Genomic DNA, 25668 nt, shown 5'->3' with positions numbered 1-25668 from the left:
TAATCACCCCATCAGCATCACAAAAAAAAAAAAAAAAAAAGGAAGCCTTCAATGCTGGATAAGAACTAACACTTTAACATTTTCTCAATCTAGAAATGTTTTGCAGACTACTCCAAGCACTCCCCTTCCCATTATGAGGGTACAACAATTCAGTCAGATGGTTAAAGACCTTAAGAGTTCAACCCAAGCACTCAGCTTTACACACCACAAGCTAAAAACCTCAAAGTAGACATGTTTGCAAATTACTACTAGGAAAAAAATTTATTCACTTGCAGAACTTCAAGGACAACTTGGAACAAAGTCAGCTAAGGCATGTACTTAGGTTTGCCAACTTAAGGCTAAAAAATATAAACATCACAATGTTAACAGCAAGGTCATGCACACATCAGAAGTGCATTAGGAACTTCAAAGCTATACCACACAGGAAAAAAAAAAGATAGTTATGTTTGTCTTTACAAGAGATTAAGAATGAAGAAACTATTTCCTCAACATCAACATGAGTAAACAAATTATTAATGAGCTTCTACAGGCTTTTCCCCACATGAGGAATTCAAGTGCCAGGTACTTTTAGTAAGAGTGCTTCCCTTTAAATCCTTCCAAATGGATATTTGATGGCTGTATCTTTGTTTGGTAGCTTTATTGAGTCATTAATTCTTAAAGCATCATAGTTAAAATGTAAAATCATTTTATTCTCCAGGTCAGAATGGCCAAATAGCCAACAGTTTTACCCATATAAGTGTTCCATATTGACTTATAATTTCATTATTTTATATTGATGCTACAGAGAATACAGTAAATTGTGGGATTTTATTTGCATTACAGTGCAGTATCTGGACCACTAGTTTAGGGGATAACTAATTGAGCCTCCATTTTAAAGTGCAACAGATTTTGGTACAGGAATTGCTACAAAAAATTCAAGTTAGAAGAATTATACAGGAAATAAATCCCTTGAAACACAACACTACAATGCCAGTAGATATGTATTTGATAGCACTGGAAGATTATGGGAAAGTTACAAGTGAAATATGAAGCCCTTCAGAGGAAGTCCTTCAGAAACCATCTTTCACACAGGAAAACAAATCAGAAAAGGAAAAATGAATCATGATTCTTCAAACTGACCTTCTGGAAATAACTTGTACTTATTGATTTAGAGTAAGCTGAAAGGCTTGCCTTTATTTTAAAATCAAATTTAAAAAGTGAAATAATTACAGGTCTGCCACTTGAATCGATTCTCATAGCTTATCTACAAAGTTATACAGGTTAACATTGATTTCCCTTACTCCCTTCATATGTTTCCAAGCTCAGACACAGAAATCAAGCCTAAGTATTCACACAGTTCCTTATCTGACAGGATGTTATATCAAAATTAGTTAAATTCAAATACTTGCCTTGATGGTTATTAGTAATGTGCTGCCAGCCTTGCAAGAACAAAGCAGCACATGCCGAGCCATATACCTTTGATTCTCCTCTAACTGATTTAATTTGAGGATTCATCGATACAATCTTTCCCCCTCTCCTTATTTTTCAAGATGAGAACTCTTGGTCATTCAGTCAAGTCTACCATAAATTGATGGCGTTAAAGTTCACATCCATTAAATACCTCAAATGACAAATATTAAGAGTTGTACCTTCCACCTTCTGCCATGTACATGGGAAGAATTCCATTCATCATTCTTTATTTTAGAATTAGCCAATAACAAGCATTTGGTGGAACTTTTGATCCACAGATTTAAGTGTGTGTTTTGCTCAGCATGACTGCCAAACTGTCAAAGGTCAGTTTGAGTCTCAACACTGTAACTTCAGTGTAACTTCAGCTTGCCACGCTTACTCAAACAGCATTGGGGTCTGTCACCAAATCATTTTATCATTGTGCCATTCCAGTTATTTTATATTAACTTTCACCCTTTGAAGAAAAAGATTGCTTTAAACTGGAATAAATCTCTGCCTACAGCTGTTTTCTACTTAAAACCCCCTAACCAAACAACACACCCATGAACAAATCAATCCAACACTCCATGTGTAAATACTCTGACCTAGAATTAAAAGCATTTGTATCACCTGCTGGTTGATTTCCAATCTGACATGATTAAATCAGCATTTTCTCTCTGCTGTCCAAGATAAACAAATCTTTCTACAAGAAGTAACATAGAAGAGTTTACCTCTCTCCTAGCCAGCTCCCCACTATCCTGGTCTTCAGTTATCACCTGTTATCTTTTCAGGACAAGCTTCTGCATGCATTTTATCAGCCACAGGACTGAATGCCACCTATACTCCAGGAACACTATAGAGTCAGTTGTGAACTAGTTTCCCTTATGATTGCAGCTGTACTAAAGAATGTTTAGTTTGAAGTGGCCAGATTCAAGAATAATTCAGAATGTACTGACAGTAAGTCATCAGAATTGATTATGCCAGACTCAGCAGCTCTCCAAAGCCAAAAGCTGCCATCTTCATGGTATCAACAATTCCATGGAACTGACAGTTTAGGTTCCCAGATTTTTCACATTCACAGGAAGAAGTCACAGCAGTTCAAACAGAGGAGGTTAGGGGTTTTTTTTTGGTGTGGTTAATTTTTTCTTTTCCCCACCCACCCAATCAGGTGCATCTAAGAAAGGCTGATAGAAGATTAATACATACATGTGCCTTCACTGAAGTATTGGAGCACAAGAGACTGTTAGTTGAAGAAGTTACTCAGTAGCCTTTTTCCATAGTGTTTATTGCTAATTCATATTAGATACCTTATTTCCAGGAATTGAGCAGCACAAAACCCAGCAATACACATTTTAAAAATATATTATTCGTTACAAGGCAACAGGACCTTCTTACAGCTGCATCTTAATCTAATTCAGAAATAAAACACTCCTGATATAGTTAACTAAAAAGTTCTGTACCTAACCCTTCTGTCAGCCTTCAGAAGTCAAGCAACTTTCTACCCCAAAATTTACAATCACTGTGTTTGATACTGATCCCAGAAATTCTCACTGTGCAAACTATCCTACTGAAACTACTCAACAGCTTTGTTCTAAGCAAGTCTCATGATTCCATCAGCATTTACTTTTACAGAAAGAACTGCTTTACTCTCCCTTATGTAACTTCGACGTGAACTGTGAATGCTCTGGAGATTGCTTACTGAGCCTGTGCACTAAATAGACACCCCCCAACATATTAATACTTTTAAGTATCTTAGATATACAGTGTATTAAAACAAAAATTATGAAAATTTACATCTAGCTGCCCAATCCCATGCTCAGTTTCCCACCTTGCAAAATCCTGATTTTAGTAGCTGTACTCCAAAGTTTAAGGGGGAGAAGCAAAAGAAAAAGAAAGATACTGTCAAATTCTTTACCCATTGATTTTCTACAGTCTGGAAGATATTTTGTCAGTAATGATTCTGAGGGTTGTTTTTAATTTTGTTTTTAACCAAACAACATTCCCCTTAGAACATCCCAAAGGTAACAGGAGGGAAAATGAAAAGATTCCAGATTCCAGAGGTTGCACATTTAAGTATAGTGCCATCCAAGAGAGCTTTCCTGGCTTTCACAGACTTCATGCCACCTCTAATCAATCATGTATAGCAAATGAAAAGCAGAATCCCAAAGTAAAGAACTATTGCCACTGGGTTACAACAGGAAGTTTCATACTCAGATACTTCAAAGTAATCTTGTTATTTGAGTAGTAATGCTGTCAGTTTTAATATTCAAATATCAAGAACTGAAGTATAAACTTAAAATTAGTGACACATTTCACCTAACACAGACATACACACAGTTACTCTAAGCTGATGTACCACACTGTAAAGAAAGGTCCCAGTTCGGTTCAAGACTCTGATATTCCCCCTCTCCCTCCCACCACACAGCTTGACAGAAGTGCTTACAGTAACAGAAAGCAAACAGAAGGGGAAAACACAACATTCAACAAGTGCATCTACTATATACATTTTGCACCTTCTCCCTCCCTGCACCTGAAGTGAACAGGTCTCCATGTTTGCTATGCTTCACATGCATGTACTTTCCCCTTCACATAGTACCAGTCCTACTGAAAGGATCACTGCAAGCATCAACAGCAGTCATTTCACACTAACCAACAGGTGCTTTTATTGAGGAGGCTGAAGTACATTTAAATATTCTGACTGGCCCAGCTGGTAGGTTGTGTTTCCTCCACAGTCCACGTACTGGTATCTCTCCTGGGATATTTGCTCAGAGTGGACAAAGTAAGAGGTTGTCACTGTCACTCTTAAAAAGAGAAAACAGAAAAGACAGTTGTTTTGTAAGAGGCTTGAGTCTCCTGTTATAACAGGTCATTGTTTTTTACATTAGCAGAGTTTTAGAAAAGAAGTTATAACCAACACTAGTTTACCACTATACATCTTTAATATGGAAGGCATTTGGTTTCCTGAGCACAAACTCTTTTTTCTAAAGAAGATGGTAAAACTGAGGTTTACTCACTAGTGTCTTGCTTTGCAAGGAGAAAACCAATTATCCTGGAAGCCACAGCCATAATTGGCCTACAATTGTCCCTTTTCCTCTCAGAAGAAAAAATAAGACACTACCATGCTGCTATTTATGCAATCAGTCACAAAAAGCAAATCCCGGCAAAGCACTAAAAGCTGCAACTGTTTCAAGATGGATAAGATCTTGGCAAATTTTTGGACAGTGGTTGACACACAAACTTATTTTTTAGTGTCAGAGACCATAGCAGCTCCGTGGCTGCAGTCCAACTGCAGAGCGATACAGTAATAAGTTTCTCCTATTCAAATGTCTTTACATCACCAGAACCTGCCAAAAGACACAGTTTCAGTAACTATGAAGATCCTACATTAAAAAAAGAAGTTGTTTTTATCTGTGATGCAAAGGCTCTAGGATTAATCACTTCTGAGTAATATTTCAATCAGAATTACATTTTAATGTCACATTTACATTACATTTTTACATCTGTTTCCAACAAATAGGAAGTTTCCATACTTACTGCATCATCACTACTATGTTATGCACTTTGATGGATGGTAAAGTGCAGAAGTCACTACAAAAAGAGAAACAACTGTTAGATTTGCATCAGGCTTTTACAGGTAATTATTTAAAAAGCAAGAATTGGGGCTTTTCAATTAAATGTCAAACTTCTACAGTTAAGGGTCTCTTATTACCAGTTCCAGCCTATGCTTTGCATCACTGTGCTGAAGCAATGAATATTCTCATGTGCACAAATGAAGTATTAGTCTGCTCTCTCTAGCAATGTTCACAAACATTTGCTGTCCTGAAGGAGAGCAAGGCAACATCACAGACTCTACAGGCACTGACATATGGCAGTTTCTCTGCCTCTATTCCAAGTCATAGACTCAAGAAAGCTGGAAGAGACCTCAAAGATCATTGAGTCCAACCTGTCACCCTAAACCTCATGGCTATGTAAACCATGGCACCAAGTGCCACGTCTAATCCCCTCTTGAACACCTCCAGGGATGGTGACTCCACCACCTCCCTGGGCAGCCCATTCCAATGGCCAACCACTCTCTCTGTGAAGAACTTTCTCCTCACCTCCAGCCTAAACCTCCCCTGGTGCAGCTTGAGACTGTGTCCTCTTGTTCTGGTGCTGGTTGCCTGGGAGAAGAGACCAAACCCCTCCCGGCTACAACCTCCCTTCAGGTAGTTGTAGACAGCAATGAGGTCTCCCCTGAGCCTTCTCTTCTCCAGGCTAAACAGTCCCAGCTCCCTCAGCCTCTCCTCATAGGGCTTGTGCTCAAGGCCTCTCACCATCCTCGCTGCCCTTCTCTGGACATGCTTCAGCAATTCAACATCTTTCCTAAACTGAGGGGCCCAGAACTGGACACAGTACTCAAGTCTGCACAGTACACCTCTGAGATGGATCAGTAAGTGGATCATTGATCCAGGCTATTACCAAGGCTGCAGCTACCAAGCAGAAAAGCCTGAAACCATGCAAGGTTCTCTCTCACTCCAAAGGGGCTGGCATCCACTGGAACTGCACCCAGACAAGCCTCAATAGTTAACTTCCTGTTCAGTCTGCATTTCAGTGTAAGAGAACATTTGATTTTTTTCCCCCACAACACACTGAATGTGTATACTTACAACATGTAGCTCATTTCATCTTGTATGACTGTGGGCACCATATAGTCAATCTAAAATAAAGAAATAAATGAAATCACAAAATGAGTAGATTTATATATGAAAAGTAACATGTACCCATCTTTGAAAGTCTACCCAATTTACCTGTTTCATATCCAGAGGACCAATGTTGGTGATGTTGTTTAGTCGTGCTTTGCCAATAACTGTTTTTGAAAACTGAACCTGGGCTGTGATATTTGCCACTTCAACAGAGTAACAGTTGTTGTTTGTTATATTTAGTGTGGTCTGAAAAAAAACACACAAAACACTAACAACTATCCATTATGAGTATGATAAGCATACATTTTGAAGCTTATGACCAAGACAGCGGTACCTGCCTTGGAAGACTGAGGGGCAGGGGGGGTAAGGAACCACCACTTAAGGGTTATGAATATATTGAGCAGCACGAACTTCTGCACAGCTCCCCTGCTGACCACCCTCCACTGCAAATATTTTATTTCTTGCTATCCTCAATTATTCCTTCAAAAAAAAATTAGCTATCATAGGACCCTTTTATTCCATGCCTGTTTTGCTTTATTTAAAACGAGGAACTCTACTAAAAGCCTTCATGTCTTGACTACATTACTGAGTGAAGAAGCATGTGGAAAGAACTCCCTTAAAGTTAAAGGTGGGTAACAAATTTTTAACTCAAAACCAGTTTTGACAGATTTTTAGTATCATGGCAGCATTTAATAACATTCCTACATACACACCACACTTCAATCATTGCAAAAGTAATGCAGAGAACTTCAGAGCCACTGTTCCCATAAAAACAGAAGGCCCACTGGTAGCTTGCAACTACACTTCTATTAGCTATAGCTACAGGAACCAGCCACAGCAGGGTCAGTTACACTGATCAGTTTGAAAATTCTATCTGCTTGTATTTCTTACTGCACTAACTAAGCTCAACAGGTAGACCACAACTTGTACGTGTGCTGAAGTGTGGCAGCAGCTGCATTTCTCCATAACAAATATCCCCCCAGACAGCTGGGCTTACTGTGATGTTGAGATAGATGATTCGTCTATCCCGTTCATAGCTGACGTACACTGACTTCACGCCAACGTATTCCACGTCGATTGCACGAGGGAACAAGAAGAACACAGGCAGCCCAGAAAGCAGTAAACACACAATTACAGAAGCACACACATAGAGCTTTCTGAAGAAAAAAAAGAACAGATTTCAGAGTCAAAACCAAATTTAAGAGTGGCATGTTATTTTCTTTTAAGTGATAAGGAGCATGATTATTCAATACAACTAGTTCAGTTTATTTCTAACTTCCACTAGCTTCCAAAGGGGTAAAAAAAACCTATGCTGCACTTCACCCCTCTGTCTCTTTTTATACATAGTCTTGTTTCCACATCAGAAATCAAGTTTCAAAACATGGTCATCCCAACATTTGTAACTTAAGAGGAAAATGAAAGAGGTAAATATTTATGTGCTTTGAAATATAAACACTTCCTCTTCAAATCTATTTATAGCAGAACTCTTGCACAACACACCCAGAAGGAAGAACAAAGCTCTTGTGCTCTTTACATGGGATTCTTGGTCTTAAAAGACTTTAAGAGAAAGTGTTAAGACTCCTGATAAGGAATGGGATGTTAATGTAAAAGGGGAGTGTGTGCATGAGAATTAAAAACATAATAAAAGAAAAAAAATCACAAATACAAGGCTACACTGCAGCCCAAATTTTCTCCAAATTAGAACACAAGTAATTGGTTTCAAATCTGTACTACAACTATGAGACATACGATCCAGGAAAACGTTACGTGAAGTCACTGTATTTCTTTTTTCTGGCACTTCTACAGAAACATCCAAACATTATGGAAAAAAAAATATCAAAAATTTTCCAAACAAGGAGACCTGAGCACTGTAATTAAATCTTTAAGTAGATTCCAGTAAAAAAAAATTAAATATGCTATAGGAGAACAATTAATTTACTGCTGAACGATGAATTTACTGCTGCTCAGCTTTCCAAATTAATTTCTAGGTAGCAGAAATTTTGTAATATGGGCCAAAGAAGTTACCACTTTATTCAGATTTGAACACTAAAGATGTATCTGCTTAGATGAATTAAAATGCTAGAGACTGATAAATACTTGCATAAATATCTGCAGGTAAGTATCTGCATTAAGAGATCATGAAGTATTTGCTTTGTAAGACACTGTGGAAGGGAGTATGCACATCTGTTAATAAATAACTCTCCAAGAGGTACAGGTTAAGGCTGGTATTACTCATGAGCAGGGTTCCTTCAATAATGAGTGCAAGAAAACATTCCAGTGATTTTATTTTACCTTGATCCTTCTTAAGCCCATCTCCTTTAAATTGCTGAGTTTTAACCAGAAAAGAATAATTAACTGTAGATTCATGTATCATAACTAACTATTGACTTACGTTCTTCTTGGCTTCAGTCTCTGATCACTGTATGGAATTAGTGCTACCAGCTGATTTTCCTGTCCTGGAAACAAAACCACCTTTTCAGAATTCAACCAAACAAAGAATAAGTATTGTTGCAGTTACTTCAAACAAAAAGTGCTCATTATACCTTAATAGCACCAAAGAATAAACACTAAAGGTAAATAAAGATTTAAATTCCAGATAATGGCCTAAGTAGAATACTTCTGTAGCTTATGTCACTTTCTGAAATAGAGCATGGCTTACACAACATGACCAGGAAAAAAAAGCATCAAGCATACATGCACAGGAGACAGCCCACCTCTGAGAAAGAGGTACACAGCATCTTCCAGCTCTTTCTGCCAGACCATATAAAGTCACAGGATAAAACATTGGGAAGCTTGGACAGTGAGACCTGATCCAGAAGGCATTCTACACATACTCTTCTGAAAAGCAGAAGTCACTTTTGTTCAAAAAATAATAATTATTAAAAAAAAGGAAGTATCAACTCGGGTGGCTTTGGTAACAAGTTAAACAGACTGTTCTGACAATCACTGCTAAGTACAACCATTTCTCATGGGACTAAGCAGCAGCACCCTGCCAGTCAAAGAAGTATCCACTGGAATTACTCCAAGCCACAAGTTACTTCACCACATAGCATTTTTAAGAGGGACATAACTTAACAAGAGAAATAAAGAACATAATTATAGATGAACTGTTGAAAAATACATGGACTACGACTGCCTTCAGAGGTTCGGTTATTTGTTGTGCAAGAAAAAGCAATTGAGATTCATACAAGAATCCTCCAAAGAAATAGGCTTTTGGACATAGGAATCCCACCATTGCTGTACTTTTAACTAGTGCTTTTACAAGTAAAGCTTGTTTCTGATACTATCTAATATTTCAAGTTATGAAGCAAACAAACAAACAAAATAACTGCCTTCCTTCTCTGTAGTCTTCTGGTTAAGACAGGTTTCAGCTGCATAGCTTCTCCACACTTAAAATTTGCTGAATTCAGAGATACTCCAAAAACAGATCTTAGTTTAACAGCTAACACAAATGAATCTGTCATATTTGCAACTATTTGAATATCCTGAGGCTTCTGCCACTTATTCCCAGGTGAGACAGGAGTATTTGTGAGCTATCCCAGAACCTAATCTGACTGAAGCACATGTACAAGGACACTGTGACTGAGACATCAGCCGGTTTTCACAAGCTGTTAGTCACAATAAGTTCTGAGAAACTGGGTAAGAAAGAATTCTGGTAAAACCAAAGCAAACGCAAACTAACTTTTTCATCAGCCCCTCCCCACCCTGTCAAAAGGAAGATCTTACAGCTGGGGCAGAAGGCTGTGCCTTGGCATACTGCACTTACCACTCTCTCCTTGCCCCGTTTCATATACCCTGCATTCTTTCAAAGGTTTCTAAAAAGCTATTCAGGCAACTTATAGCAGTGTAACGCAGCAGAATGTTGTCTTAAAAGAAAAGGCAAAGCAAAGGATGAGGGCAGCCAGCAAACAAAACCTTTGGGCACAAAGACAAGTTCCGTGCAGCCTACTCCTTCCTCGGGCAGCCAGGTCAGAGAAGAAAATTTGCTATGCATGATCAGCTAAAAGGTCTTGCAACACAGGTCAAATTTTCAATTCCTCACACATACACAACAACCAAGCTTTCAACTTTCCTCATACCCATTTAAAGACACCCAATACCTTCCAAATGCTAACCTAGAACAGTGATGTCAAGTCATTTATAGCTCTGGATAACGTCCTGTATGTACAGGCCAAAAATTTTGTCAACTCAGTATTTTTGCTTTAAAACAAAAATAAATCCGTATTGGATGCATTATTTTCCAGCAACACAATGACAAGGGACATCCCATCATGCTGCAAAAAAGTGTTTTGTTTTAGAAATTTATTTTTCAAACAAGCATTTCTGGAATTTGTTATTCAGTGTATGGCTTTAAATAAACAGAGATCCTCCTCCAGCTGTGAACAATATCCAAAACGTTATGTAACATGAACTGAGTACAGTGGCAGCTATTAACCCCCTCACACCTGCTTTCAGAGTGGTGACTTGTTAAAACCAGCAAGAATTATAAAGCTTTCACATCCACTAGGCTTCCCTCCCTAATGCAAATACAATTAAGAAGTTTAGGTTAGGGAAGGTGAGGTGGGGACATTGATCTTCTCAAGTTTTGATATAAGCAACCTTATTTTTAGGAATTATTTAAATAAAAATACTAGATTGACTATCTATAGAGGCAGACCTACATTCTTGCTCCCCAAACCAGTGATCCGTTTAACACATTGCGTATTTGCAGCTATTTTTGCAAAGCTGTATATTAATTCCAATAGTTTAAAATAGGTAGTTAAAAAAAATGCAATAAAAACGGGAAAAAAAATTAACATTTGGGAACTCAACTTGCAAGAATTAGGGATAGGCATGCATAGGTGTACTACAGTTGGACAGATAAGACCCAACAGGTAACAGGCAAAGCTGAGTCAATTTGTGTTTCATTTATCCAGTCTAATCCTAAAGTGCTTAGTGCTAAAAAGTCAAGATGATGAAAAATCATCTTATATTGTTTGTACAGATTATTATAGTTACAACTGCACATGGTTGGGAGGTAAATTTAGAGGCTAAAATAGAAATAAAGTAAACTTACCTCGTGGAATTCTTCCTGTTCCCTGGCAAGTTGGGCAGGTGACGCTGTCCCTTCCTGTAAATTCCACATAGGGAAACTGCGACACATCTCCACATCTGCTGTCCTCATTGTGGGATTCTGAGTTAACTAACCCATTCCTCATGTTGTCAGACACTGTGCTTCCATCATAGCCATCCTCCTTGCTTGTGTGCAAAGGCAGGTGAGAAAGAGATTTTCCCATGTCTACAACAAATGTCAGAAGAAAGTTTTCAGAGAAAATATTCAAACACAGCTTGGACTCCTGATGCTCAAATCACTTAGGACCTGCAAAACACTAAGGCCATACCAATCTGGAGTCAATCCCAAGCTGTAAGAACCTGAACTAACTGGGAGCTTTGTTCAGAACCTCTAATATGCACAGGTTGAAGAGGGATCAAGGAGACTTCCAAGTTAAAACAGCTGACAAAAGGCTGTAACAGTCTAGTACTGCTTTTCAAAGGATTGTTATTGTACAGATTTTCACACAACACATTAATCTTTGCATAAAAAAGCCCCACAAGTTCAAGACTGGGCTCTAACAAGGAAATTTGCAATTTTCAATGGATTTTACATACACTACAGACCCAATTCTAATAAGCTTTTTATGTTAGACTTGTTTTGAGGACACAGGATCAGCCACTGATTTCCAAGCCAGAAAACTCCAGGTGTTTAAACTGATGATTCTCTTTAACACAAAGGAGGACTGGTTCACAAGAAAGAAAGAAAAAAAAATGGGAGTTACTTTAACATAGCTACCAGCAATGTGTAGCATTTAGAAACTTTTTTTTAAAAGTGTTAATTACAAAACCATTTTTGTTATTTATGCAAATTCTCACATTTTCTTATTACTGTAGTTTTTCACTGAAACTGCCTTGAAACACAGAACACTTGGAACTAAGGTTGTAATGAAGGGATGAAAGTAGAAACTTCCTTAATTTGCAGCAAGTGGAAAACAATTTAGGAGTTTAAAAAAAAAAAAAAAATCTGTGCAGCAGTGGCAGTCAGTTGTCCATCTTATTCCCATAACCCATTTTAGTTGCTTAAGACAGAAACACCAGTCACTTAATTCACTTCTCTTGAGACTAGGATGTTTTAAAGAGTATACAAAACTTCAGGTTTTCTATTGTTTCTGAAGTGACTCCAAGTAATTATCATGCTGGTTTACTCAGAAAAGAAACCTTAAGAATTGAGAGCAAAATAAGTTGGGAGTATTTTAAACTAGCCACTCAAGACAGAACAGAAAGATCTCAAACACAACAATAACACAAGCACATTAATTCATTATGTTGTCAAACTCTAGGTGAATGTAGGAGGGGAAAAGTAATTCAACAAATGCCAACAGGTCCCAGTTACTGTTCCAAATACTCAGCATTCTTTTATTCATTTAAGTCATCCTTACAAAAGGGAAAAATCCTTACCCTCATGATGCTACAGCACTTCTAAAACATCCTTTATTGAATGTCTCTCAAACTTAGAAAGTTGTTGAAAATTAAAACTATTGAGCTATTGAAATATTTTTTTAAAAGGCTGTTGACAATGTTGATGAATATTTTGCTTGTGGTTTTTGCTTACTGTTCTCCTCATAGCTAACTTACAGCCTTTAAGCTATGAAACCTGATTCCTGCAGCTTAGGCAAGAGCTGTCAGCCACAGGTCTGAAAGCTTAGGGATCAATCCCTTGTGCTGCTGTGCTACACCTGTATTCAACGTACCTGCTTTACTGATGGTAGGCTCAGGCTATGTCAACATTAACAACTACACAGAAAACAAGTATCAACTCTGTAGGAAAAAACAGTTATTAAAGTTCCAACATCCACACTATGCATGTTTTTGTGTGTTTATTTCATACTGCTTCTTGTCTAGACTCACAACATCAAGTCCCAACTGAAACACACCTTCTAGTTTTAGCTTCTTCCAAAAGGAAGACAGTTCATGTGCTCCTAGATCACTGTGATGTGAACCAAACTGCAGCAAGCAAGAAGAACCTGAATTTTTAGTAGAATGAAAATAGTAATGCAGATGGATGTACCCTCTAATGCCAACTATACCTGAGCTTCAGTAATTAGAACAGCGTTGTCCTGCTGTCAGAGACTTAAAACACATCTCAGTTCACAAATGAGAAAACAGGCACCACCTGTCAAGTGAAATGTATTCCTCCAACATGCTTTCTCCCCCTCCAACCACCAAACCTTTTTTTCAGCTGACCACAAGTCAGCAACTTTGTTCTTTTATTTCGTACTTACACACTGAACACTAGTTGTTCTGGGAACGTATAATCTCCATATGTGACAGCCTCTATGTCACCAAAGTCACAAACCCTACTTCCTTAATAGCTGTGCTTTCATTCAGTATCTCACTTATAACTGATGTGGACAATCCAAGTCTCCTTGGACTTGCCTGGAGTTCTCTTGAATTCAGTCTGTTAGAAAGTGCTTGGTAAATTAAAAACTGTTGTGCTGAGCAGCTGTTGTTTAAGACTGCACCCTTCAGCTTGCGACGACACTGCAGCATGACAGAACACAGACAAAAGCCAGGCAATGTCCTAGGCGTACAAAACCACCACATCCGGAGTTACATGCAAAGCTGGGGGAAAAACCTTTTTATCAACTCTGAGAAACTTTATAAAATAGATTGATGTACTTCCCCAAGGCACTTAGGCGGCATTCTTCTCCCTTGTATGCAAATATGTAAAACTGAGGTTACAAACCTACTTTTTCAAAACAACAGAATGTTTTTAAGCACAACCATGTTCTGCAATATCAGCTGTGGCTTCAACACGAATGTTGCAAGTCCTCCAAAACAGAAGAAGCTGCAAGATAAGGTGATGACTCGGCAGTCACAAAACCGGCCAGACACCGGCAGGCATCTCTAGTGCTGCCTTTTACGACCCCTTTAGAACGACAACTCTCCGATACATCTTGTTCGGAAAGGCTGGAGCTGCCAGAAACACGAGAGTTAGGAACCTCCCCAAGACGTACGGATTTTCTGGCCCGCCGAGCCAGAACAGCAGCTGCTCTCGCAAACATGGCGAGAGCGAACGGTGGGAGCGGACCAAGGCCCAGGGGAAGCAGACCGATGGCCGGCGAGCTCGGCCGTTGCCGGGCTGCCCTGAGAAGGGAGGATCTCGGCGCGGAGGGCCGCGGACAGCCGACCCTGGAGGTAAGGGAGCCCCCGTCGCAGGTCTGCCTGGGCCTCACCGAAGCCCACGAACCACCGTCACTACCCCCCCCCACGCCTAGCACCCAGCTCCGCCAAGGCCTTGCAACGGTAGGCCGCGCTCGGCCTGTCTCCCTTACAGGCCCGCCGCCGCCCCCCAGCTCCCCGCCGGTGCGGCCCTCCCCACCTGCGGCGCGGGCTCCACGGGCCGGGCCGAGGCGAGGCGAGGTGAGTCGGGGGAGGGCAGGCTGCGCCGGCCACAGGCAGTAGCAGGACCGAAAGCTCCAGGTGTAGCACAGCTGCCTCTGCGCTAAACTCCCGATCCGCGGCTGCGCCGGGAGGCGGGGGTGGAGTCGAGTCGGTCCTGTTCCGTTCTGTTGCTGTCAGCGGCGGGGGGAGCTGCTGTGTGAAGCTTTCTTGGCCGTCCCTTTGTTGGGGGTCAGGTCGTAGCTGTCTTTTATGCTGGCGGAAGGCTCGGGATTCACACACCGTCCTGAGCGGTGAGGTAGTGCCCGAGACGAGGTGTGGGTTGAGGGGTGCTCCTGGGCCTCAGGGCTAGAGGAAAGGGAGCCCCTCTCCGCGCTAAGGAGCGGAAAGCAGGGTGGGTTTCTTCCCCAGGTTTCTCATCTTCCTGGTGAACAGGTCGTAGTAGGAGCGCCTGAGGGAACTGCCGTTGTTTTCTGGAAGAAACGGGAAATCTCACTCTCTACATCTCCCTGAAAAGAGATTTTAGTGAGTTGGCTGCTGGTTTCTTCTCCCAAGTAACAAGCTGTAGGATGAAATGGCCTCAAGTTGCACCAGGAGAGGTTTAGATTGGAAATAGGGAAAAAAATCTTTAGCTAAAGAGTGGTCAGGCATAGGAAGAAGTTGCCCAGGGAGATGTTGGAGTCACCATCTCTGGAGATGTTAAAAGTGTAGACATGGCACTTCAGGACATGATTTAGTAGGCATGGTGGTGGTGGGTTGATGATTAGATTTTATGATCTTAAAGGTCTTTTTCCAACCAAAATGATTCTATGATTCTATTTTATGATTCTCTGTCAGCAGCTGTTTGCTGCTCTATCTGCAGCTGCATGCTCCCTCTCCACATAAGCTCCACATCGTATTGCTCACAGGAAAAAAAGTGGGGATTTTTCTTTCTGCAGTTGAGTTTACTTTGTGGTAGCTCCACACCATAACTGTTAGTTTCTGTTACCTGTTTGATAGCTCTAGTGAAAGTAACTCACCAGGCTGTGCTTGGGAGGAAACAAGATGCTTGAGCAAGAAAAGTTGTAGCAGATTAGCAGAAAGAGCGTGGGAAATGAGACTGCTTCACTTCAGCTTTGTAACTCATGTCATATTATACAAGCTTGCTTGTGCAGTGAATGTTCATTTAGGGCATGGGCAGTGAGGTGTTGTTTGAGTGATTAACTAGAACAAAGTGAAGTACATTGGAAGTGAACAACTTGAGATTTTTTTTGTGCCTTCATGTGGTTGCCTCTGGTCCACGAAAACCACTACTCAGTGTCTGTGGCAACACAGCAGACCAGTCCTCTGTGGGGATGTGGAGCTACCAAATGGACATGAGCTGCACAGAGGAGACACAGCTTGGGCTGAAGAAGGTTGGGGGACAAGAGAGGAGCTCTGCCCAGTCTGGGAGCTTCCTCCCAGTTGCAGGAATTAATCAGGCTGGGAGAAGCCCTGTGATTCAAGCCGTATATCAAAGTGCAAGGGACAGAGCTCAAGGGAGAGGAGAAGGAAGAAAGGTTCTTACTATAGCTTGGGGTGACCAGGAGGCCGAGGCAGTGTGCCAGGTTACTCCAGAGGCTGGGAGGAGACAGGCTGCCTTCAGCAACCACCCAGAGCTGGTGCAGGTGTGAGGCCACCTGCAACACAGCCCTTCCAGCAGCATGCCCAGCACCTGGCTGCAGGTCCAGGCAATGATCAGCACAGAACATAACCTTCTACCACACAAATGTACTTGGAGAAGAAAAAAAAAATAAATAATTCTCTATGTATGTGTACCTAGGCCAGTGAGAGCCTCTTTATTCACCAGTTTCCTGGTGTTTTCTGGGAGTTTAAGTGATCTCGGATAGCAATAGTCCCTAGCTTTCATTATCCACTTCAAGGAAAGGAGAGTCCTGCATGCTGCTCACTGGTGTCTTGACTCTGCTTCTCTAGCCAGGCATGGTCAAGCTCCTGACAGTACTTGGCAAAAGCTGAGACGTCCCTTGTCCCTGTGGTGAAGCTTCATTTGAGTCTGTGGCCTGTCATTGCTCAATGTTCCTGAGGTACCTGTACAAACCTCTCTGTGCAACAATATTGACCATGGTGCACAGTGTGTGTGAGATACCTTGAACAGATCCCTGGCATGCTCAGAACATATATGGAATTTGTATCTTGCTTTAGAGCACTAGCTAATGCTGAATGATCTGGATTTGGTAGACTCAGGTCTGGCTACTGGTTTCACCGGCTACTGGCTTTTAGCTCCAGCTCACATTTATATTGATCTGAGGAGCACAAAGCACAGTGTAAAAGTTAGTGATAGCTTTCAGCTGTCCAAACAGAAAGTGAGAACGTGAAGTATTTGCCTTTTATGTCACTTTAAATAATAGCAGCAGCCGGGCACATTGACCTGAATCATCACACAACAGGGGGCATGCTGTAGAAGGTCTAACAGAAAGGGGGTTGGAACAACTTTGGGAGGTCATGCTGAGTTCTGGCAACTCAGGGTTCTTCAGCCTGACAAATTCTCTTAATACAGATTTATTAAAGAGAAATATTCCTAGTGAACTATAATTAGCATGGAGATTATGATCAAATCAGAATTTTGCACCTTGAATTGCAGCAGTTTTAGTCCAATATTTACAGCCCTCAAATTCATTACCATGCAGGTAAAGATGTCACAGAGTTACCCAAGAGAGTGTTTCCCTTGACATGACAGAAACAATGGTTGAAATCAGCATGGGCTTTAGAGACAATTCTATACAATTAATAGAGATGTTTCCTGTTAAACACTTCTCATTACTTGCCATAGCCTTTCCTCTGTAGTTTTGACAAAACCAGAAGTGGGATTTGGTTGTGTTTCGTTTTTTTTTTTTTCCCCTCATTAAAGCTGTCACAATGGAATGGAAGTGTTTCTGGGTACCTGTTTTATTTGTGTTCTTTTCATTTAGAAAGTACATGTTAAAGGTACCATTTTAGAAGGAGAAATGGATACACTGGGGAGATCTTGAGGCCTAGAAGTGGAAGTGACCTCAAGCTCACTCATAAATCCTTGTAATTTATTTGCTCTGTGCTAAAGTAATGCAATGAAGCCTGATAATATACAGTGAAAGTCTTACACCCACTGTTCAGGCTTGAAAAACATGAAGAATGCATGGTAACAAGATGTGCACATTAAAAGTACTTAAATATGCAATGAGATACTTTAAAGTGTTACTGAAATGGGCTGCTGAGCTTGGGCTAATCAAGACAAGGGTTTCTGTAATTATAGCAAGGGTATTTTGCAATAAGGAAGTACAGGCTGCACAGCATCAAATATTGCCAGATCATGAACTGAATAGGTTATGTCTAGATGAGGAATGCATGCTTAAACATAGTCAGAAATGGATCAGTTCAGAATTGCAAGGTAAATAGTAGTGTTAGTAGGAGGGGTATAAAATGGAAACACTCGATGGGATGTTGAGAGAAGCTGAGATCATCACCGTTGGACTGAATTATGGGACAGTTGCAAGTCATGTGAGCTCTTAGTTCTCACAGATCACTAAATTATTTATACTTATGATAGTACATCAGTACAGAAATCCAAGTGGTAAGTCTGGTTTCAGGTCAGGTTGTGAGGCTGGGATATAACTGAGAGAGGGTTGGAATTAGCAACCCCTGTGGCAGCTGGTTTTGCCAGTATGCAGCCTCCCAGGTTTAATCCCAACCCTGGAGAGGGTTGGAATTAGCAACCCCTATGGCAGCTGGTTTTGCCAGTATGCAGCCTCCCAGGTTTTGTGAGGACCTGCAAGAGATGTAGACCTTAGAAGTACCAACAAAGAATTATATTTGCTTCTAATTTGCTTCCCATATTGAATTACAATCCACTAGCATTTCTTGACTGAAGAAACTTTAGACTGCCCATACTTCTTTCATCCTTCAGAAGAGCAGGCTACAAGTTCTGTGAGCAGTACAGGTGATGAAGCCTGGTTTCTTAAGGATTTGCCTCTTGGCTGAATTACAGTATTTTCTATCATGACTGTATGTCTCTAGCACCTCCTGTGAGTATTTTGGCAGCAATGTGCATGCTGCCATGGGCAGAAGTGGAAATTTGTAGCAATTTGCTGACTAGATAGACAGTTACTAGGCATTAACTCCTCAATGTTCAATTCCTAGGGACTCAAGTTATCCTAGCCCCAGGAGGCACTGGACTGAGCTGTGCAGTGGTTGCCAATGGTAGCTTGTCCCATGTCTCTCCATTGAACAGTAGCTAAAGTCATACTCGGGCCCAAACCAAACCAAACCAACAAACAAAACCCACCAAAACCTGAACAACCAAAATACAGAAACATAAGGACGTCTCTGAGGCATTTTCATTGTAGGTGTAGGTAATCTGAGCCACAGGCACAGGACAATGAGAGGCAGCCTATTAGACCAGGAATATGCTAGTCACTTGTGATCATAGAATGCTTCCACTGAGCAGGGACAACTTAAATGGATCAGGTTGCTCAGAGCTCCCAGCCAACCTGACCTTGAATGTTTCTTGGGCTGGGGCTTGTACCACTGTGTTTTATCTCATGTCCTAGTGCTGCTTTGAGGAATAATTGAACTAAACAGAAAGGATTAAAAAATGTATATTAAAAAAATCTACTGTATTAATTTGATCTGTTTGGGATTTTTAAAATCTGCAGTTTTGAAACAACCTTTACCTCTCCCTGTATTTCAGAAATGGTATTCTATGGTAAATATTTTTAGACGCAGTCTAATACCTGAATATAATTTGTCACAGATGCTTTCATTGCTATGTATTTTCTGATTGTAGGGCCTGTGCACTGAGTTACTTTGCATGAATAAAACATAAACAGTCTTTTATAACTGATGTATTTTCTGATGTATTGCACTGCTACTTGATAACAGTCATTCTTGCAACACTCCATGGTCTTCTGCAGTATATACCGTATAGTTTCTCTTTGTTCACAGATGTGCACAAACCTTAAATTCTGCATTAGTTGACAATGAGATGATTATATTTTGTAAGAACATCTTTTTTTACCCATTCCTTCATAATTCTGTTGCTGTATAAGAACTGTGCTTGCTCACTGTACTACATGCTTTCAGTGCTTAGCAGAAAATAGTCCCTATTTCTCCTGTTTACCTATTCTCAGCTTTCTTTAGGAAAAAAACCAAACCAAAACAAAACATATGTCTGAGTATTGATGGGGAAAACCCAAAGCTGATTAACAATCCACAGATCTAACCAAAGAGTAACAAGTATGGTGATCATTTGGCTCAATGACCTTGTGATACACCTTCATGTTTTTGAATAGCTTCTTTCAGAACTTAGGTTTTTGTGAATCATGTGCAGAACCATTTGTCTTTACCTTAGAGGAGCAGCTGTGGCTGCCTTCAGCCATGAATATGGACATAGAATAATAGTGAGCAGCCCCATTGATCTTGGGCTCATCTGATTTACATATGATCAGTGTTGCAGTTTCTGATGGAGGAAAATACAAGCAAGATGATTCTAGCTTTGTTCTTCACATTGAGGGTGGCAGTGCACTGGAACTGGATGCCTGAAGAGGTTATGGAGCCTGTCTCTGGAGGCATTCAAAACCCACCTGGATGTATTCCTGTGTGATTTACTGTTCTAGCAGGGGAGTTGGACTAGATGATCTTGAGGTCCCTTTCAACCCCCACCATTCTGTGGTTCTGTGATGATTTCTAATGCCTGGCTTGACTAGCTTTAATCGAATGGGCTGTATGCAGAGTTAAACCTATTATTGAGAGGCTTTTTAACTGGTATAGCACTCCAGGGGCAGACTTGAACAACTAATGGAACATTTCGCCTTTAAGCATTCAAGTTTATTTAACTTTCAAAAAGAATACATTTTAACATAAATTTGGGGAAAGGAATAACATATGTGTAAGCTACACAAGGCTCTGAGAAGGTCTAGTTTCCTGCATGTGGAAAGCTGTGCGATGATGCTGTGCGAAGTGATGATGACTCAGTTTCTCACTGACTTTGCTAACACAACAGCATTAGTATGCCATAAAGCAATAAATAAATGGTCCTTGCTATTGTTTTATTTTTATGTAACTTGATCAGCACCAAGAAAGTCCTCTTGTACCTTAAAAAAGCTTCTGTATTGCTTTTCTAAAGCATGTTGGGAAAAATCCAGTACTAAATCCTCTATCTTTCCTTTATGACACTCCCACCTGGTTTAAGGTTCAGGATTCAATCTGGGCAACCTTCTGCACAAGTTATTCCATCATTTATGTAGAGAAATTGATTTATGGCATCAGTCTAACAGATGCATGAAGCACTTTTTTGAGCCACTACTAAAATCTGAGAAATGGTACCCAAAGCAAGTAAGAGATGATTGAAGAGGCAACATCAGGAGCAACGGTGTGAACAAATAACATTGAGGAAATTATTTCACATACAACCTAAACCCAGTTTGTTCCTGTCTTTTTAGATTACATGTTTTGGGATTTTTATTGTATATATTGCAACAGTAAATACCATTTTTATCAGGAGTATATGTCAAGACATCTTTGAAAACTTGCCTACCGTAGCAAAATTATACATGGTTTGGCCAACATTCAAAATAACTTTAAGTGTGTTAGCCTACCAGATAACCTACTTGCAAATATATATGCATTTTGGGGAGTAATACTCAATATATTAACAGTGTGATGATGTCATCTAGCCAAGTCTAGCCATACTCAGCCTTTTCTGAAAATTTGCAATATGAAGGTGCCAGAAAATGTGATTTTTTTTGTTTGTTTGTTTCTTGGAAAATGGGCAGAGATAACCAATTCAGAGAAGTTACTGATGTTTAGCTTTCAAGTGATTACAATTTTTACTTACTACTGACTTATACCAGAGTCAGAAGCTTTGAAAGAGGGACCTAAACATTAGTAAGTGTCTTAGAAATTGAATACCTTGGATTTTCTTGCCTTTCTGCAGGGTCTTCCATGCAATGGCCATGGTTATTTTTCATTCATAGCTGCTCAAACTGACTCTTTAGCTTTAATGCTTTATTTAATAAACAAAAGCCCTTCCCTTATGTCCATCTCATAGATTTTTTTTAATTGGAAAACCTTGTTTATTATAAAAACCCAGCATCATAGTTTGTGAAGACAAATGAATATAAATAAATTTGTTTCAAGTGACTATTCAAAGGTTATACTTGCAAGTGCTTTTTTTTTTATCAGACAAATACTTTAATTTTTACTTGGGAATTTTGCTGTGTAAAAGTGCTTCCAGAGACAATGTTTATGTTTCTGTTGTAATAAGATCTACAGAATTCTATTGGATACATACAGAAAAGGTGGAATTAGAAATTAGTATTTTAACTTATCATCATAAAAATAATTTGTCATGGAAAATATTATCATATAATTGCATTGCAATTATCTTAATGAGTATAATCTATTATGTCTGAATTTTGTCCACTTTTGCACTTCTTCAAATTAGGATCTTATTAAAATGTTTTTCATTAGTGTCAGGACAACTTCATCAAAGTGTTTTACTGAAAATATAATCAACCTATTACTGTCTAGTCTCTTATTGCAAAAATAGTATGGTCTAAAGGGACTTTTTTACAAAGAGTGTGTTTCTAGTCTGTACACAATGACAATGTGTTGATTCCTGTAGTACACAACATAATTTCGTTATTTTTAAAGTAGAGAATTCAATTACAACAAAGAGCAATGCCACCTTAGAATAATACCATGTAAAATTATGCTTCTTTGTTCTATAATACAGAAGAGAACTTCTGTTGTTGGATGGCACTGTGGACATTTGAAGAATACAGGCTTACCTGCTTGAAGATTAACTTTTCTCCCCCCTTCCTTTTTTTTTTTTCTTCCAGTGAACAATGCTTATTTCAAAAGTTATGTAGTGTTCACAGATCTGTGATTCCTGTGGAGGCTGTTATCCATTCATAATAGATTGCTTCTCTCCTGCTCTGGCTTTAGATTTAAAAATTAATCTCTAGGTTTTTCTTCCTTTTTTGAGTGGGGGATACCAGAAATAATATGCATTTATTGCTAAATAGATTACAGAATTCCTATTTTATCTCTCATCTGCAGATGTTAGCCTCACAGAGCTTTGGTTCACTATACCTTTTGCTCCAGTAAGGAATCCAGTAACAGAATTATATATCTGCAATTAAAGGATTAAACAATGATCATTATTACTAAGCAAATTTAACTGTGCACTTCTCTTTCTAGCTGTTTAGTGTGTTAGATGCATTCCTATAATCTTGTCACTCAGTTTCCCATTTGTATGCATGTCCTTAATAATGCTACTGAAATTGAGAAACAGTCTAAAGTAACCAGAAATAATTTGAAGCCAGCTGTGAATGGAAAAACATCCATATAACATTTGTATAACCTCAAGGGAAGTATTTACTACAGGTAAAGATGCCCCTTTGGTGAATTAGAAGTAAATCAATTGATAGCTAACTTTTTGAAGTTAAAAGCAGAGCTGTGGTACAGGTGGCCTGAAATTCAATGGAAAATGTCCAACCATGTTTATGCTCTTGCATAATGCAAACAGTGTAGTGGATGACATCAATTGCCCAAAGTTAGACCTTGAGAAAATAAAGCTAGAGATGAATGTGTTTAAAACCGTATAAAATTACTGCTTAAGTTTCTTGATAAGAAGAAATTTAGAAGAAATGCTCAAAGGACAGAATAAATCTTATGAAGAATGACTGAAGGAGCTGGGGCTGTTTAGTTTGAAAAAGAGAAAGCTGAGGGAAGACCTCATTGCTCTCTACAACTACCTGAAAGGACATTTTGGAGAGGCTGGTCTCTTCTTCCAGGTAATTAGTGGTAGAACAAGAGGGAACAGACTTAAGCTGTGACTGGGTAGGTTTAGACTGCACATTTGGAAAAAAATTTTCTTGGAAAGAGTGGTCAGGCACGGGAAGGGGCTGCCCAGGGAGGTGGTTGATTCACCAACCCTGGATGTGTTTAAAGGTAGTTTGGATGTGGTGCTTGGGGATATGGTTTAGGGGTGAACGTTGTAGAGTAGGGTTATTGGTTGGACTTGGTGATGCTGAGGGTCTTTTTCAACCTGAATGTTTCTGTGATTCTGTGACAGTTTTTTTGTAATTGAGGAGTTCACAGCTTGTTTTGAAAGTGTGAACATTTTACTGATGAAGCACAGTCACTGAAATCTGTGCTGCTGAGAATGTTTATGTGCAAAGTAGAGTGTTTGGACAGCTCTGTGAGCGGGCGTGAAGAGCAAGAATATTTTACTAGAATTAAACATATGGAAAAGACTGAGTTACATTTTCCCAGGCTGCCAGTTTGATTTTGTTTCATTTAATTTAAAGTTCTGTGAGAAGAATGCTGTTCTCCAGGGAGAGCATTGCCAGTGTGACAGTGGGTGGAATGTAAAGATAGCTAGTTTGTGAGGATACTTGGCTAACAACTAGTGACCTTAAAAGATAAGGACAAGAGGCAAGAAAAGTAATAAATTAAACACTGATACTGCAAACACAAAGGAACAGGAGATAATGAGACAGTAACAAATACTGGGACCTTTGGGATGCTGATCGGTAGGCCATTGAAGGAACTTCTGGAGCATGGCCTTAAAAAGGTTCAACCAGAACTTTTTCACTGATAAGAAAGAGAAACAAGATTATCATAGAACTCATGGGAAAATAGGAGAAAAAAGAAGCCAGTGGTGTGTGAGATAAGCTGCTGGTCAGAACTCTTCTCTGGCTAAGCCTTGGGCTTGACTGGCTCGGTGTAGCTCATCTTGAAAACTTTCTAGACAATGACTGAAGCTAACATGCAAGAATTCAGAAATGCCTGTGTGAAGTGTAGGTGCATTTGCAGGAGCCCTATTCATATCTCACTGTAGCACAATGATTTAATATCTTATTTGAAGTCCACATTGTGGATCTCTGTGAATCACATAGCTTTTGCCATCAATATAATCAGGCTGAAAAGTTGCTTTTCTATCTTCATTTTTATTCTCAAATGTACACTTTTGACACTTGATTTGTGATAGCTGACACCTCAAAGCTGATATATGGCTCCCGAGTTAAGCAGCCCAGGGCCAGACAGAATGAGCTAGATATAATGACTCAAACATACAATACTCTCTGACATCGAATGTGAAAATTACCAGCCTGTGCATAGTGTCATGGAGAAAAAAATACTAAAATGAAGTGGAAAATTACGTGAGTTTTGACTCAGATGATGTTAAGCTTTTAGACTACTTGGTATGGTATTTTTCACTGCTTTTCTTTTCAAGGATATAGAAACCAGAATTATATTCCTGTATTTCATATCAACTCCTATGGCCTTATTACAAAGGAAGGGAAAGGACAGGACTAAGCTACGAAGGAGGTAGCCTTTCTTTTCTATTTGCTTTGAAAATAGTAATTGAAATGAAGGTAGAATTTACCAGTCTGTTTTAGGGAGGAGGAGAACTGAAGTTGCTGCATAATTTTGAATGTTTATGCTCACTGCTATGTGTGAGGATATATAGATCATGGTTTTAACTGCTCCACTAGTGGTCAAACTGGAGTTTGGGTGAGAGTGGGCTGCCTTCCTCCAATAGAACAAAAAAATGGAACAGAGGTTATAGATAATATATAACTGATGAACACTAAAATTGTACAGAGTACAAGGCTTAGAAGAAAAGGCAAACCTTATTTTAGGCTTTGGTATGTGATCTGCTACATGTATTTTTGAGAATAGCTGCACTGAGTTTGAAGGGTGAAATCTGAGGGTATAAGAAAGGCTATTTCAGCCTCTTTGAATTAGGAAATTTGTCTTAATGTGTGAAAATGATTCCCAGACAGTCAGAAGGTTAGAAGGCCTTTCAAAGTTGCCATGTTTCATAGAATTAGAATAGTTTAAGTTGAAAGGGACCTTCAAAGGACATTGTTCCTGCAGTAAGCAGGGTCATCTTTGACTAGATTAAGTTGAGAGCCTTGTCCAACCTGATTTTGAATGTTTCCAGGGATGGGCAGTTTCTTCCTTATATCTATTCAATATCTACCCTCTTTTAGTTTAATAGCATTACTGCTTGTCCTATCATAATGAGCCCTGCTAAGAAGGTTGTCCCTGTCTTTCTTGAAAGGCTGCAATAAGGTCTTCCTGGAGCCTTCTCTTT

General features: G+C 39.6%; 1 protein-coding gene across 1 annotated transcript; it reads right to left on the bottom strand.

Annotated features, from left to right (window-relative positions):
- Nucleotides 1-3889: 3889 nt before the first annotated feature.
- On the bottom strand, nt 3890-11386 carry TMEM106B (transmembrane protein 106B). The gene is made up of 7 exons (XM_054384965.1): nt 11167-11386; nt 8503-8566; nt 7108-7267; nt 6216-6356; nt 6075-6124; nt 4963-5016; nt 3890-4229 (listed from the first exon to the last, which is right to left on the bottom strand). The coding sequence occupies exons 1-7, from the start codon at nt 11384-11386 to the stop codon at nt 4091-4093; spliced, it is 828 nt and encodes a 275-aa protein (XP_054240940.1). The 3' UTR covers nt 3890-4090.
- Between the last annotated feature and the right edge of the window lie 14282 nt (nt 11387-25668).

Source organism: Indicator indicator, chromosome 11, assembly GCF_027791375.1.
Source record: "Indicator indicator isolate 239-I01 chromosome 11, UM_Iind_1.1, whole genome shotgun sequence".
NCBI classification, from domain to species: domain Eukaryota; kingdom Metazoa; phylum Chordata; class Aves; order Piciformes; family Indicatoridae; genus Indicator; species Indicator indicator.
This window is presented reverse-complemented; position numbering and strand designations above follow the sequence as displayed.